We start from the raw sequence: 14,366 nt of genomic DNA, 5'->3' as shown, positions 1-14,366 counted from the left end.
ATATAGTTGTATAATAATGATTTTAAGCAATAATTTTGGCTCTGATATGATTAAAAAGCACCCCATCCATCCAGTAATTAGTTCAAAGATGAAGGACAATTCCTTCTGGTGTTTTTTTATCAGCATTTATCTTATCCTTTACTCCATTTGTCACTTCAATACATTTTGTAATTTCAAAACTGTCTTTGCTTATATTACACTTTCAATCAATGTATTCATCAAACCATTTTGTTTCATTAGGAACCTTATGCATGTCCAGCAATACATCCAGTCAGCACTTTTTCTGGCAGTGATCATGGAAGTTATTATTACTGGTGAATGTGGTAACTGTTCTGAAAGCTAAAGAACTGAGAGAGGAACGAAGATAAGTACAAAAAGTTTTGCGCTCCTTAAAAAGCACAGTAGAAATCGTACAAGTGTTAAATAGAAAGTAGCTGACATATTTTCACATCAAAAACTGATTGATATCATAACATTTTCCATTGCTTTTTGACATTTAGATAATGCAGGCAAAAGCTTTTAATCATCTGGAAGTCAATACCATATCATAAACTTCTTAAGGTCAATAAACATTATCTACAGGGTGCAGATTATTAACATAATTCCGGCATCTTTAGCGCAGCTATTCCAGCTGCACTGAAAGAGCCCAGGAAAAACATCTGGATAGGATATTTCAATTTGACAATGCCTTGCATTGTAAGACTGAAGCTCACCTTTTAGATCCTTTTCTGTGGGAATGCTGCACTGTTGGAGGTGCCATCTTTCAGATGAGGCACTAAACCAAGGCCCCATCTGTCTACTCGGGCCAATGCAAAATATCCCATGGCATTATTTCGAAGAGAAGCAGGGAACTTCTCCCCAGTGTCCTGGCAAATACTTATTCCTCAACCAATTATTACATTATTGCTGTTTCGATGTGAGATGCCGTGCACATATTGACTGCCATGTCTCCTACACTACAAAAGTGACCACGCTTCAAAAGTACTTCATTGGCTGTAAAGCACTTTGGGATGTCTGGTGATTTTTGGAAGGCGCTGTACAAATGCAAGATATTGTTATATGAGGAAGCGCACTATCAGCTGAAAGATGAAAAATCCCATTTTCTAATCAACTCCAATAAACATAAAACAAAAAGGAGAATACTGCAGATGCTGAAAATCTGAAATAGATACAGAAGATCCTGGAAAACACTCAGCAAGTCTGGCAGCATCCTTGGAGAGGGAAACAGAGTTAAAGGCCTTTCATCTGAACTGGTCCATTAGCTCTTTTTCTGTCTCATACACGGGGTGGAGTTTAATGCCACAGCCTGAAGGCAAGTTCGGAGGTGAGGAGCCGATTTGATCAGGCAGGAGGGTGGGGAGTGGAGATCCTACTGCCCTTCTGAGTCCCCCGCCCCCATGGGGGGGGGGGGGGGGGGGGAGGGTGGAGGGCGGCCTGCCTGGAAACCAATTGAATCCCTTAAGTAGCCTCAAGGGCCTCATCACTCTCAATGCTGACATTATTCAACCAGCGGTGGGCAGGGAACTCACCATCAGGGAAGACCACCAAGCAAACAGTCAGGTTTGCCTGTGGCCTAGTGGAAGGGCATTCATTTTCAGGCACTCTGTACCGAATCGAGGAAACCAACATTGGGGGTAGGGACTGTGGAAAACCACCCTTTTGCTTCCAACCCCCTTCTCTCACTTGTGCACCACACCCCCCCCGCCCCCCCACCTCATGCTGCCCCCACTCACCTCTCTCTCCAGGGGTTCCAGCGACGATCTGTGGTGAAGGCCCGAGGGCCACACTGGCAGCTCTGAGGAGCAGGATTTCAGCCCTGCCCTTGGGTTGATTTGATGCAGGAATCATTATGAGTTTTTACACCAGCAGAACTGATCAAAATGGCAGCTCTGCCACAAATATCTAGGTTTCCAGAGGCTGTGATGGTGCTGTGGCTCACAGGGTCTTTAGCATTTGGAACAGGCCTTAAGCTTTCCCACAGACTCTCACACACTAGGAAGAAGCTGAAGAGGAAATTCCACAGCAGCCGAATACATTGCCCATGACGTGTTTGGCAAGAGTTCAGGAAAAGGATATTAATTGGTTTGAGTTTTTTGATGAACCAAAAGGCTTAAAGAAAGTAATACAGTTGAAGTTGTTTATATAGACTTTTAAATTACACTTGATAATAACCTGTTCAAAAATGAATGGCTTAATGGGGCAGTGGCAGCATGGGTATGAAATTGACTAAGAGATAGACAACAGAGTAAAATGGTTGTCCTTCAGACTGGAAAGTAGTAAACAATGGTGTCCTAAAGGGTTGATATTTGAACCACAGATTTTTTGTAATATATATTAATGACCTGGAATGGTTTATACAGAATATAATTTCAAAATTTGTAGACGACACAAAACTCAAATGTAGTGAGGATAGTAACTGACTTCATGAAGACTGTGAAATGGCCACACATGAAAGATGCAATTTCTTTTCTTTCATGGGATGTTGCCATTACTGGCAAGGCCAGCATTTGTTGCCCATCCAAATTGCCCTTGATAGGCCATTGCAGAGGGCAATTAAGAGTCAACCGTATTGCTGTGGGGCCTGGAATTATATGTAGGCCAGACCAGCTAAGGATGACAGATTTCCTTCCCTGAAGGTCATTAGTGAATCAGATGGGTTTTTAAAGACAATCAATGGTAGTTTCATGGTCACTTTTACTGAGACTAGCTTTCAATTCCAGATTTTATTCATTGAATTTAAATTCCACATTCTGCCTGTGGGTTTTGAACCCATGCACCCTAGGCATTAGCATGGACCTCTGGATTACTAGTCTTGTGACATTACCACTTTTGCCACCAAGGGTAAATTTAACACAGAGGTGTGATATCATGCACTACGGTGGTATGGAGGAGAGGCAATTTAAACCAAATGGTAAAATTTGAAAGCAAGCTGCAGGAACAGAGACCTGGGGGTGCCTGCTATATGCAAATGTTTGAAGATGTCAGGACAGGTCTTCAAAAAAGCATACTAGGGTTCAGGATATTATAAACAGAGGCATTGAACCCAAAAGCAGGGAAGTTATGCTAAACATTTGTAAATCATTGGTTGGGGTAGTGTGTCCAATTCTGGGCATCACGCTTTAGGAAGTTGTGAAGACCTTGGAAAGGATGCAGAGGAGATTTACTAGAATGGTGCCAGGGATGCAGGACTTCAGTCATGTGGAGAGACTGGAGAAGCTGGGATTGTTCTCTTTGGAGCAAGAAATGTTCAAAATCATGATAGTTTGATAAAGGAAGCAGAAACTGTTTCTAGTGGCAGAAAGGTTGATAACTAAAGGATACAGGTTTAAGCTAACTGGCAAAAAAACACCCGGGGGAGATGAGGAGAATTTTTATTATGCAGCTGGTTGTTACGATCTGCAATGCGCTGCCTGAAGGGATGGCAGAAGCGGATGTAGAATAACTGTCAAAAGGAATTGGATGAATAATTGAAGGGAAAACAATTCCAGGGCTATGGGAAAGGGGCAGGGGAATGGGATTAGCTGGATATGTTTTTCAAAAGCAGGCGTGGGCCAAATGGCCCCCTCCTATGCTGAGATGAAGTGAGTGGTATAGATTTTCAGCATTTGGAGGTCATGTAAGTAATTCATGTGGAAGCCTTCATTAGTGATGAAGGTTCCCACATGACGTTGAAGACAACATAGTGACGATCTCCCCATGTCCTTTACCTTGTGAGGCGAGTTAGAAAATCACAGCATTGACAATCAATCAGTAGAAAGGTAGTAACATACCAATGCTAATGTAAATATTTGCAATTGATTTACATTTGCTGCATTGGTAATATAGTCAAAAAGATAGTCTATACACTTTTAATATATACTCTTACAACAAAAGGAAAATAGAAGCTCTGTGGTAGCATAGCACATTGAGACTAAGATGCTTACATGCACATATGGTGCTGCATCAACACCACATGAGTTATCACTTGGTATGAAGTGATGAAGCACCTCTATGGGTCAAAGTACACTGGTGACAGCAGTTGCAAAGATCAGATGATTGAAGTGCCGGTTGAAAAGCAAGTGAACATTAGTCTTAGGGATGCTCAACAAGCTACTAATCTTACAGCATTGGAAGGATATAAACAGTACTATCAGTGTGATCAAATTTTAAGAAGTTAAGTATTTTCTGTTTGATATATCTGTTATGACGAACCACCAAATAGTTGTATTGGAACTATCACTAGGGAATTGACACACAATGTGATGCCATATAATCATATAAAGAGGCATCATTTGGTCATGGGGCTTTGTTCAGTATCCCAGAACATTACCAGGAAAAAGCTCCTGGCCATAAACATTCAGACAGCCATCACTTTCAATATACAAACAAAGCAGTTAGATTCATTGATGTTCCCTCTAAATCAAGTTTCCAATATCATTGTTTATTACATCTCCCAGAAGTACTGTAAGAGGCCTGGATGAAAAGTGAAGCCCATTCCATCTCTAATGTGGCTTAAGTCCTTCTTTCTCATGGTTACCCTCATCAGAGAGGGGTACAACAGCACAACAGCCAGGCTGTCAGTTCTACACAGCTATTGATGGAATTGTTAGAGCCTAGCCCAAATGTGACATTTAACATTCTTTTAGTAATCAGTATATGATGGAAGATCCTGCTGGTGGGAGGGGCTGGAAACTCCTGCCCTAAATAACTGCCAAACTTAGTTTACCACTGTAACGCATCTACCATTGTGTAGGACCTGGTACACAATTTGACACTGGTGCTAATATAAAGCAGTCTTAAGATATATCATGCTATGTTCTGTACAGTAGTTAGCATTCAAATTACCACAGTATCTAAACCCACTTTTCTACCACACTACATTTCAACCTGAAAAATCATTGAGTTAGAAATGCCAAACAAGTTTTCAGCAACCATGGGTCTTGACACCAAAGAGGAATCTTCCAATACTTTATTGTACAATTGTTCACTAAATATATTTACATGACATTAATTTCAACATCAGTGCAATACATAAGAATGTTGCATAATTACCAATTGTTGAAAATGTTGAAACAATGGGGTTACAGCCGAACCAGTAGTACAATTTTATAAAGCAACATTATACAAGCGCATCATTGAAAATAGTAACAGCTTCACTATTTATCAGAAACATAGTAATTTCTTCTATTCAAATCACCAAAACAGCCCGTAGCTCTGTAAACATGTGGCCTCAATGTGGCATAAAAAAGTGTTGAATGGACCTTAGATCCCTTTGGCAACTTTTGAGAATTAACAATGCCAGTTTGCTTGAGAGTTCTTTTTTAAGAAAAGTGGTTACAATGTCAGCTAAGCAGCATCTTCAGAGTGATGTGTTAGAAAAATTCAATGAAGCTAATGTTAGTTGTTTGCACCTTTAATAAGGTTAGAAAGTGTGGTTTTTATTAAATTATGAAAAATTATAAGCAGTATAGATGTAATAAACATCTATCTCAATATAAACATCTTAATATGTGTGGAGAAAAAAACATTTGTAATTAACAATAAAGTAGAAGATGCTAGTAAGTTTTAGGATGTAACTTAGCAAAGTTACATTAACATGCGCTGGATAGATACAGCCCAACATCACAGAGATAAAGAGACAATGCCTGCCACAAACGAGGGACCAACAAATACTTGAGTTAAAAACTACTGAATAGCAATTTAGTACTAGAATTTAATTGTTTAGCAAATTGAGAGGAAAAAAAAACAAAATACCAGGAAAAATTCCCTTGGATAATCTTGATTTGGCACTTTATCAGAACAATTAGCTGTCTGAGACCAAAGATCATGTATTTCAGTACTCCCCATTTCATCAACATAATTATGGGCTGAAGTACTTTATAATTATCTGCACACACCTGCACATATTCAGATAAACATACCCACACATTTAAACAGACATGCACAAAAGATAACTTCAACTTATGCTTCCTTGCTGTCTATCTCTTCTGCTTCATTTTATGTGGTTTCTTCAGTAGATCTGGTATCTGATTTGAGGCGTACAAATTCTTTGGCCACTTCATCATTGGTCCTCTGTGAGAGTATTCTGAGAATTGTCAGTCCAGTTTCATCCATGTAAACATTTTTGATCAGTGCATACCATGATGCGCAGCTTCCTCTCTCAGCTATGTCCTTTAACTGGATCACTGTCATTCCTATAATCCGGTCTTCTCTGGCAAAGCAGTAATCTTTCACAGACATGTGAAGCTCGTAGGACTCAGGGCCATTCTCATTACTCAGGATGCTGTATGCAAAAACAGACATTTAGTATGGAGATCATTCCCACCTCTCTCTCTAATTTCTCCTACTCTTATTTATCCTCATGTCAATGTGCTTGGCAGTTGTGCTTCTTCCTTTAGCTGATAGGACAATATGCTCTTGGCCCTTGGTGGCATGTTAAGAGTCACCATGAAAACTTTAGCAGTTTATTTCTTTCATCTCCCACCCCAGAGATACAATATTCCATTACCCAGGTACTCCAATCAGCGACCAGGTCAAGAACTGGCTAAATTACAACCACAGACTGCAGTCCCTATTTAAACATAAATTTATTGTGGGCATTTTGCCTTAAATTGGGAATTGTTCCATTCTCCAGAAGTAACAACTCATCATAATGGTGGGGGGGGGGGGGGGGGAAAGAGAGAAAGAGGAAAGTTGGTGCTCTTTTGCGCCAAGTATTAATGACACCTTTCCAACACTTTCTCTTTTGAAATCCAAGCTGATTATTCATTCTTATATTTTTTATTTGTACCTGTTTTTCTACCTTCGCCTTTGGTAGGGATCCCAAAATCTTTCCTTCCATTGATGTTAAAGTTTATGGTTTCTACTAAAGAATGACTTAGAAGTTATGATATATCTTTGCAATTTATACACGTTGAAGCCAATAGCTTAAATTAATGTGTAAATAGCTTTAAGGAACAAACAGACAGAATTCACATGATCACTTACAAGTGGAATGTCTCGTTGTATTTTGGGGACCAAGCGTTGTTTTTTGTCTTTGTGGCAAATTTTCTTTTCTTGTCACTGAGGTTTGGCCCAACCACATGAATTTCTACGAATGGTCGGAACATGGCAGTTGTTTGCCAGTTCAGTTCATTGACTGCAACAACTGCAAAGAGAAACCAAAATGCCAATGGACTTCAAATTGTCACAATATTTGTCTTAGAGCGATTCGCCTTTTACACAATATTCAGAGCGCATTACCTTTCCTGGATTGTTGTGATACTTACTTTTAACTGTGACTTTGTGCTCTCCTGTCCCAGGATGTGTAAACAGATCCACATGGACCGATATTTCTCCCACTGAGCCATTTGTAGATTGAGCTGAAAAGTAACACAATAGACAAGAAAAACAATGTTAATGAAACCAGAAAAAAAACCTGTACCTCTTGAGTTCAGATATAAGTACAACTTTGTAATTTGCATCCATAAAGCATCATTACCTCATGTAATTCATAAATCTATGTTTCATTATAGTGCACAATCCTTGTTCCTTAAATTTTAAGTATTCAATAATTACAGTATGAAGTACAAGTTTCAGCTTGAATCAGTGCTAACACTTCTACTTGAATGACTAGGTTTTGGGTTTAAGCCCCACTGTAGATTTGAGCATAATTATCTATGTCAAAACATCAATGTGGCACTAAGGGAGAGCTTCATTGTCAGACCAATATTATGATGGATAATAAAGTTTTAGACAAGTGGGGCAAACTAAGAGAAAGCAAAGTAGCAGGGTCTGGCAGGATACATCCTAGAACTCTGAAGGAGTAAGAAATACCAACTGCAGGGGCCCCAGAAATTAAATTTCAGATCTTTATCGCATGTGAATGTTTGCCAGAGGACTCTAGAGTTGTCAATGTCGTATGATTTTTAAAAAAAGAGACAGAGCTAACCTCAATGATTATGGATCAATTAGCTTGCCCTTGGTACTGGGAAAAACTCAGAGGGTGGAATTTTCCAGAGCTTGCACGACGTTTTACCCGCCGGCCGTGATGGTGGGTTTTCTTGCTGTACCGTCCCGAACATGCCTCGTTATTTATGCACTCTTGGGAAACACGCCGTTTCCATGGCGGGCGGGTTCTCATTCGCCCGCCATTATCCTGCCACTGCATCATGCCGGGCACTATGTTTAAAGTCCAGCCACAAACACACATCTCAGTGCTTCCAGCTCACCACTGCTTCCTAGAAGATATGGCCCTGAAACTGAAGACTGCAGCCCACCCCCGGTTTAATGACAGGTCTCTCAAGCGAATTTTGGATGCCGTAAAGGCCTGCTGGGATGTCCTGTACTCCCGCTCTGGTTGCAGGATGGGCAGCAACATGACCAATCCAGCTTGGGAGGCGGTGGCAGCAGTGGTCAGCGCTAACGTCCTTCAGAAGAGGGCAGCCACCCAGTGTCTCAAAAGCATGAATGATCTCCTCCGCTCCACCAGGGTAAGTCACTCTTTTCATCACTCTCAATATGCACAAACCCAGCACACATCCACACTCCCAGCCAGTGCAAGGGACATCACCATTCATTCTCTCACACACACCGTCATTGTCCTCATCCTGTCCATGGGACCATTCAGCACCCACACAGGCCAGGCATACTTATCATCAGAGATAAAACAGAACTGCCCTGGTAGACCAATCATCTCAGCTTGCTCCTGCCCCACAGAACTCATTTCTCATTATCTTGACTCCCTTCTCTCTCCCCTTGTCCAGTCCCTTCCCACCTACATCCGTGATTCCTCTGACACCTTACATCACATCAACAATTTCCAGTTCCCTGGCCCCAACCGCTTCCTCTTCACCATGGACGTCCAATCCCTCTACACCTCCATCCCCCACCAGGATGGTCTGAGGGCCCTTAGCTTCTTCCTCGAACAGAGGCCCGAACAATCCTCATCCACCACTACTCTCCTCCGTCTGGCTGAACTTGTTCTCACACTGAACAATTTCTCCTTCAACTCCTCTCACTTCCTCCAAATAAAAGTTGTGGCTATGGGTACCCGCATGGGCCCCAGCTATGCCCGTCTCTTTATGGGGTATGTGGAACATTCCTTGTTCCAGTCCTACTCCGGCCCCCTTCCACAACTCTTTCTCCGGTACATCGATGATTACTTCGGTGCTGCTTCATGCTCTCGTCGGGACTTGGAAAAATTTATTAATTTTGCTTCCAATCTCCATCCCTCCATCATTTTCACGTGGTCCATCTCTGACACTTCCCTTCCCTTCCTTGACCTCTCTGTCTCAATCTCTGGTGATAGACTGTCCACCAATATCCATTACAAGCCTACCGACTCCCACAGCTACCTCGACTACAGCTCCTCACACCCCGCTTCCTGTAAGGACTCCATCCAATTCTCTCAGTTCCTTTGCCTCCGTTGCATCTGTTCCAATGATGCTACCTTCAAAAACAGTTCCTCTCACACGTCCTCCTTCTTCCTTAACCGAGGTTTTCCACCCCCAGTCGGTGACAGGGCCCTCAACTGTGTCCGGCCCATCTCCCGTACATCCGCCCTCACGCCTTCTCCTCCCTCCCAGAAACATGATAGGGACCCCCTTGTCCTCACTTATCACCCCACCAGCCTCCACATTCAAAGGATCACCCTCTGCCAATTTCCGCCAACTCCAGCATGATGCCACCACCAAACACATCTTCCCTTCACCCCCCCCTATCGGCATTCCGTAGGGATCGTTCCCTCCGGTACACCCTGGTCCACTCCTCCATCACCCCGTACTCCTCAACCCCCTCCTATGGCACCACCCCATGCCCACACAAAAGATGTAACACCTGCCCCTTCACTTCCTCTCTCCTCACCAACCAAGGGCCCAAACACTCCTTTCAAGTGAAGCAGCATTTCACTTGCATTTCCCCCAACTTAGTCTACTGCATTCGTTGCTCCCAATGTGGTCTCCTCTACATTGGAGAGACCAAACGTAAACTGGGCGACCACTTTGCAGAACACCTGCGGTCTGTCCACAAGAATGACCCAAACCTCCCTGTTGCTTGCCATTTTAACACTCCACCCTGCTCTCTTGCCCACATGTCTGTCCTTGGCTTGCTGCATTGTTCCAGTGAAGCCCAACGCAAACTGGAGGAACAACACCTCATCTTCCGACTAGGCACTTTACAGCCTTCTGGACTGAATATTGAGTTCAACAACTTTAGGTCTTGAGCTCCCTCCCCCATCCCCACCCCCTTTTTGTTTCTTCCCCCTTCCTTTTGTTTTTTTCCAATAAATTATATAGATTTTTCTTTTCCCACCTATTTCCATTATTTTAAAATATTTTTAAATCTTTTATGCTCCCCCCACCCCCACTAGAGCTATAACTTGAGTGCCCTACCATTCATTCTTAATTAGCACATTCGTTTAGATAATATCACCAACTTTAACACCTATGTGTTCTTTTGTTCTGTTGTCTGTGACATCTTTTGATGATCTGCTTCTATCTATCACTGCTTGTTTGTCCCTACAACCACACCAACCCCCTCCACTTCTCTCTCTCTCCCCCCAACCCAAACCGCCCCCCACCCCCCCTAACCCCCCCCCCCCCCCACACAGTTTAAACCAGCTTATATTTCACCCCTTTCTTGGATTCACTCAAGTTATGTCAAAGGGTCATGAGGACTCGAAACGTCAACTCTTTTCTTCTCCACTGATGCTGCCAGACCTGCTGAGTTTTTCCAGGTAATTCTGTTTTTGTTTTGGATACTTATCATCAGGCCTGGCAAGTATCCTGCTTACACTTTCTCCATCTCTATCCATGCAGGACAAGCTGGCACACAATGAGAGAGAGAGGTTGCAGACTGGTGGAGGAATGCCCAAAATCAGGGTCCTCACAGACTTTGAGAACAGAGCCATCTAGCTGGCCGGCGATGACCAGGACTGGTCCTGTGCTGACAGTGAGGTCAGTGCTGCTCTACCAAGTGAGGATCCAGCAGTACAACATCCATCAGACAACCATACTGTGAGTGATGTGTCCTCTTTCACAGGCCACTGCCGTGCACTAATTACCTCCCCGTGCTTTCACAGGCACAAATGGGAAACAGTCGACAGAGTCCATGACCCACGGCCTCTAATCAAGCCCTGAAGAAAAATCTGAAGAGGAATCTGGAGGCAGGCTCCCTGAAGTCCCGTCACAGCGCTCACCCACACCCTCCACCTGTGCAGAGACACACACCTCAGTAGGATGTAGTTTTAGAGTAGCCCCTGGATCACAATCTGGTGAGCAATGTCACATTGTCTGATCCACTGCAGGCGGCAGCAGGGACTTGCCAGCTGTCCAGCACTCTGAGGACCACTAGAGGCCTGAATGCTGCTGTTTCCGAGTCAGATGACGAACCTCTGGACTCAGTCATGTCACAGTTGCTGGAGCTGCAAAGGCAAGCTCGAGAACATTAGACGGAGATATCCACTGCACTCCTCAGATTACAAGGCATGATGGAGGAGTCCATCCTCCTTCACTCTGAGGTGAAAGTGCCGGCATGACAATGCACTTGAGGTCAACACTGGTAGGATGGCGGCTGCCATGGAGACCTTGGTCCAGGACTTCGGCCCTGCACTGCTGTGTGTGTTCAACTCCATCGCTGATGCCATAGTTGGCCTGCAACAGTGTGTACACGAGAGGAGTGCCTGGCAGCTCGATCTCACTCCAGCTACTCTTGCTCCTCAAGGAGTCAGCCTGGGTCCCTGGGCACCCATAGGGAGGATCATCCACAGATATGCACTCCAGGCCCATCCATCCAGGTGACTCTGACAGTGCCTGGCCTATCCTACTCTCCTTTTCCTGTGACCTCAGCAGCTTTAGCTCCACAGGCCGAAGAGGGTGCCACTGACACACAGTGGGACCCCGAAAGCAGGCCCCCCTCCAGGTCTCAGCTTTCCAGAGGATGCCCGCCAAAGTCATCACAGACAGGGCGGAGCAGTCAGAAGGATGCCTCCACCTCCACTGTGGATATCCGGGGAGCACCAATACACAGCAGCAGGGTTAGGAAGGTTAAGGAGAATTAGTTGCACAGCCTGGGCACGGATGTTAATCACTTGAACATACTGTTCACTATCGTCAATAAAGTCCCAAGAATGGCTGTCTGCCTATTGCCCCTTGTTCTGATGAGCAGTGTTTTTGTCACTCAGATGTGAAACCTTTCTGCACAAGATAAAGGCAGGCGTCTCAGTCCAGGGCCCCTTCCCTGGGCCTTGTGCAGCTTCAGACCAAAGTGATGGTCCGGCCTCTCACTCACTGGAGATATTATTGATGCCTGCACCTTGATGGTGCTTGCCATTGCTGCCAGAATGTAGTGGGCAGGCACCACAGGAATCTCTCATTCTCTCCTTTATGGAAGGGCTGGCTCCCATCTCTTCAGCATCTGAAGGGCTCAGGTGCTGAAGGTGGACAAAGCATCAGATGCTTGTAAAGTTTCGTGGCTGCGTCTCTATGATATGACCCTGATCACGAAGCGCAAGCGAGCTGCCCTCGGCCAGACATTCTCAGCAGCTGTAAGAAGATCTATGGAGTGTCCTCACTGAATGTCATCATCATTCCCCTGCAATCGAGTGACTGTTAGGAGCATTCTCACAAAGGCTATTCGCACTTCCACAAGCCAGGCTGGAGTGAAATGTTCACAAATGTGATGGGAGGAACTATGGAGTCACCTCATTGCATGTCGTCATCATCCTTCAAAAGTCTAGCAGCTAGGAGGGCCTCCCGAGTGTGCCTGCCTCGTCCAGCCAGTGCGAGAGCCCCATCCCCGTCATCGCCGCCTCCAAGTATCTCCTCAGCCTCATCCCCATTGGTGTCCTCCTCCTCACAAGAGACGTGCAGCTCCTCCATCTCCTCCTCAGCCAGCTCGCCCCCCCCCCATTGGAGTGCCAGGTTGTAAAGGGTGCACTAGATAACAACGATGCGTGACACCCTCTGCGGACTGTATTGCAGGGCTCCACCAAACTGGTCTAGCCACCGGAACCTCATCTTCAGCATCCCGATGGTTTGTTCCACCAAGTTGTGAGCTGCTGCATGAGCCTCATTATACCATTGCTCTGCTGCAGTCTGAGGCTGCTGCACGGGTGTCATCAGCCACGTCCTCTGTGGGTAGCCCTTGTCCCCAAGGAGCCGAGCCAACCCTGCAGCTTCTGTGGACCCTGGAAGACTCCAGGGATTTGTGACCGACTGAGGATGTAGGTGTTGTGCACGCTTCCTGGAAACCATGAGCAGGTCTGCAGGATGTGTTTGTGGTGGTCACACACCAGCTGCACATTCAGCGAATGGAAGCCCTTGCGACTGATGTAGTCCACCGTGTGTTGCCTCAGAGATCTGAGCGCCACATGAGTGCAGTCACTTGCACCCTGCACCTGTGGGAAACCAGAGATCTGGGCAAATCCAATCGCTCTTGCATCCTGCCTGTCCTGTGTCCAGGCAAAATGTACAAAGTTGTGTGTCCCCTCACAAAGATGGCATCTGTGACCTCATGGATGTGTTTGTGGGTGGAGGCTTGACAAACCCCACAGATGTCACCTGTGGAGCCACGAAAAGAGCCACTGGCATAAAAATTGTGCGCCGCGGTCACTTTCACAGCTACTGGATGCCCTCCATGTCCCTTGGCGCCAAATCCTGCAGCAGGTGGCAGATGAGTGACCAGTTCCCTAGACATTCGCAGTCTTTGGCGACACTGGTTCTTGGTCATCTGCAGGAATGAAGGGCGGAGTCTATAGGTATCGCTAGGCTCTAGTCTGTGATGGTTCGCTCTAACTCTCAGGCAGCATGTGCGAGAGCCCCAGCTGCCCCTTCTTCCTGAGGTTGCTGCTCCTGCCCCTGTGCAGCCAGGAGCCTCAGTCGCTCTCTCCTCCGTCTTCTTTGCTCTCTATAGGCCATGAGGCATACAGCTAATTCACCGGGCTCCGTGATCCTAATGTACTCCTCCTGCAGGATGAGAGAGAGAGACACGTGGTTAGCATGGGTGTACTAAGAGCCTGTCCTGGTTAAGTGAGATGGCACCTTAAAGCTTCCTGGAGAATGATGGCCACCACTTGGATGGCCGGAGATTAGTGCGCTGCATGGCTGCCCTGTTAGCTTAAACCGCGGGGGAGACTGGTCCAAGCTGGGATGCTGATATTGCAAGGGGCTGTGAGCACCTCCAGCAGTGACTGCTCTATGGTCAGCTTTAGCAAGGAGGTTGTACAACGTGTGCTGTCCAACTGCTCTGCTGTCCACTAAAACGCTCATCAATTTGCAGTCTGTGCTGGGGTGGGGGTTGAGGGGGGAGCTCTGGAGAACTTGGTGGCAACTTTGATGCCTCTGCGTTGCTTGAGTGGGCAGATAAGTCCCGACCCCAATCATATCAATGTGGCTGTGCCTGAACTGTCT

At 45.4% G+C, this 14,366-nt stretch overlaps 1 protein-coding gene across 5 annotated transcripts in view; it reads right to left on the bottom strand.

The window, feature by feature from the left end:
- Positions 1–4,933: 4,933 nt before the first annotated feature.
- The window catches only part of LOC121269822 (protein unc-13 homolog C-like), a 599,906-nt gene continuing 590,473 nt past the window's right edge, over positions 4,934–14,366 (bottom strand). For all 5 annotated transcript variants that reach the window (XM_041174809.1, XM_041174810.1, XM_041174811.1 and 2 more), the window contains 3 exons: positions 7,248–7,340; positions 6,967–7,126; positions 4,934–6,262 (listed from right to left, as the gene is read on the bottom strand). In XM_041174809.1, coding sequence (XP_041030743.1) covers positions 5,977–6,262; positions 6,967–7,126; positions 7,248–7,340 — 539 coding nt within the window. In that variant the 3' untranslated portion in view covers positions 4,934–5,976. The remainder of the gene's footprint in view (positions 6,263–6,966; positions 7,127–7,247; positions 7,341–14,366) is intronic.

The sequence above is a fragment of the Carcharodon carcharias genome, chromosome 26 (assembly GCF_017639515.1).
Source record: "Carcharodon carcharias isolate sCarCar2 chromosome 26, sCarCar2.pri, whole genome shotgun sequence".
NCBI classification, from domain to species: Eukaryota; Metazoa; Chordata; class Chondrichthyes; order Lamniformes; family Lamnidae; genus Carcharodon; species Carcharodon carcharias.
The sequence above is the reverse complement of the archived record's forward strand: the minus strand, read 5'-3'. Positions and strand labels throughout refer to the sequence as shown.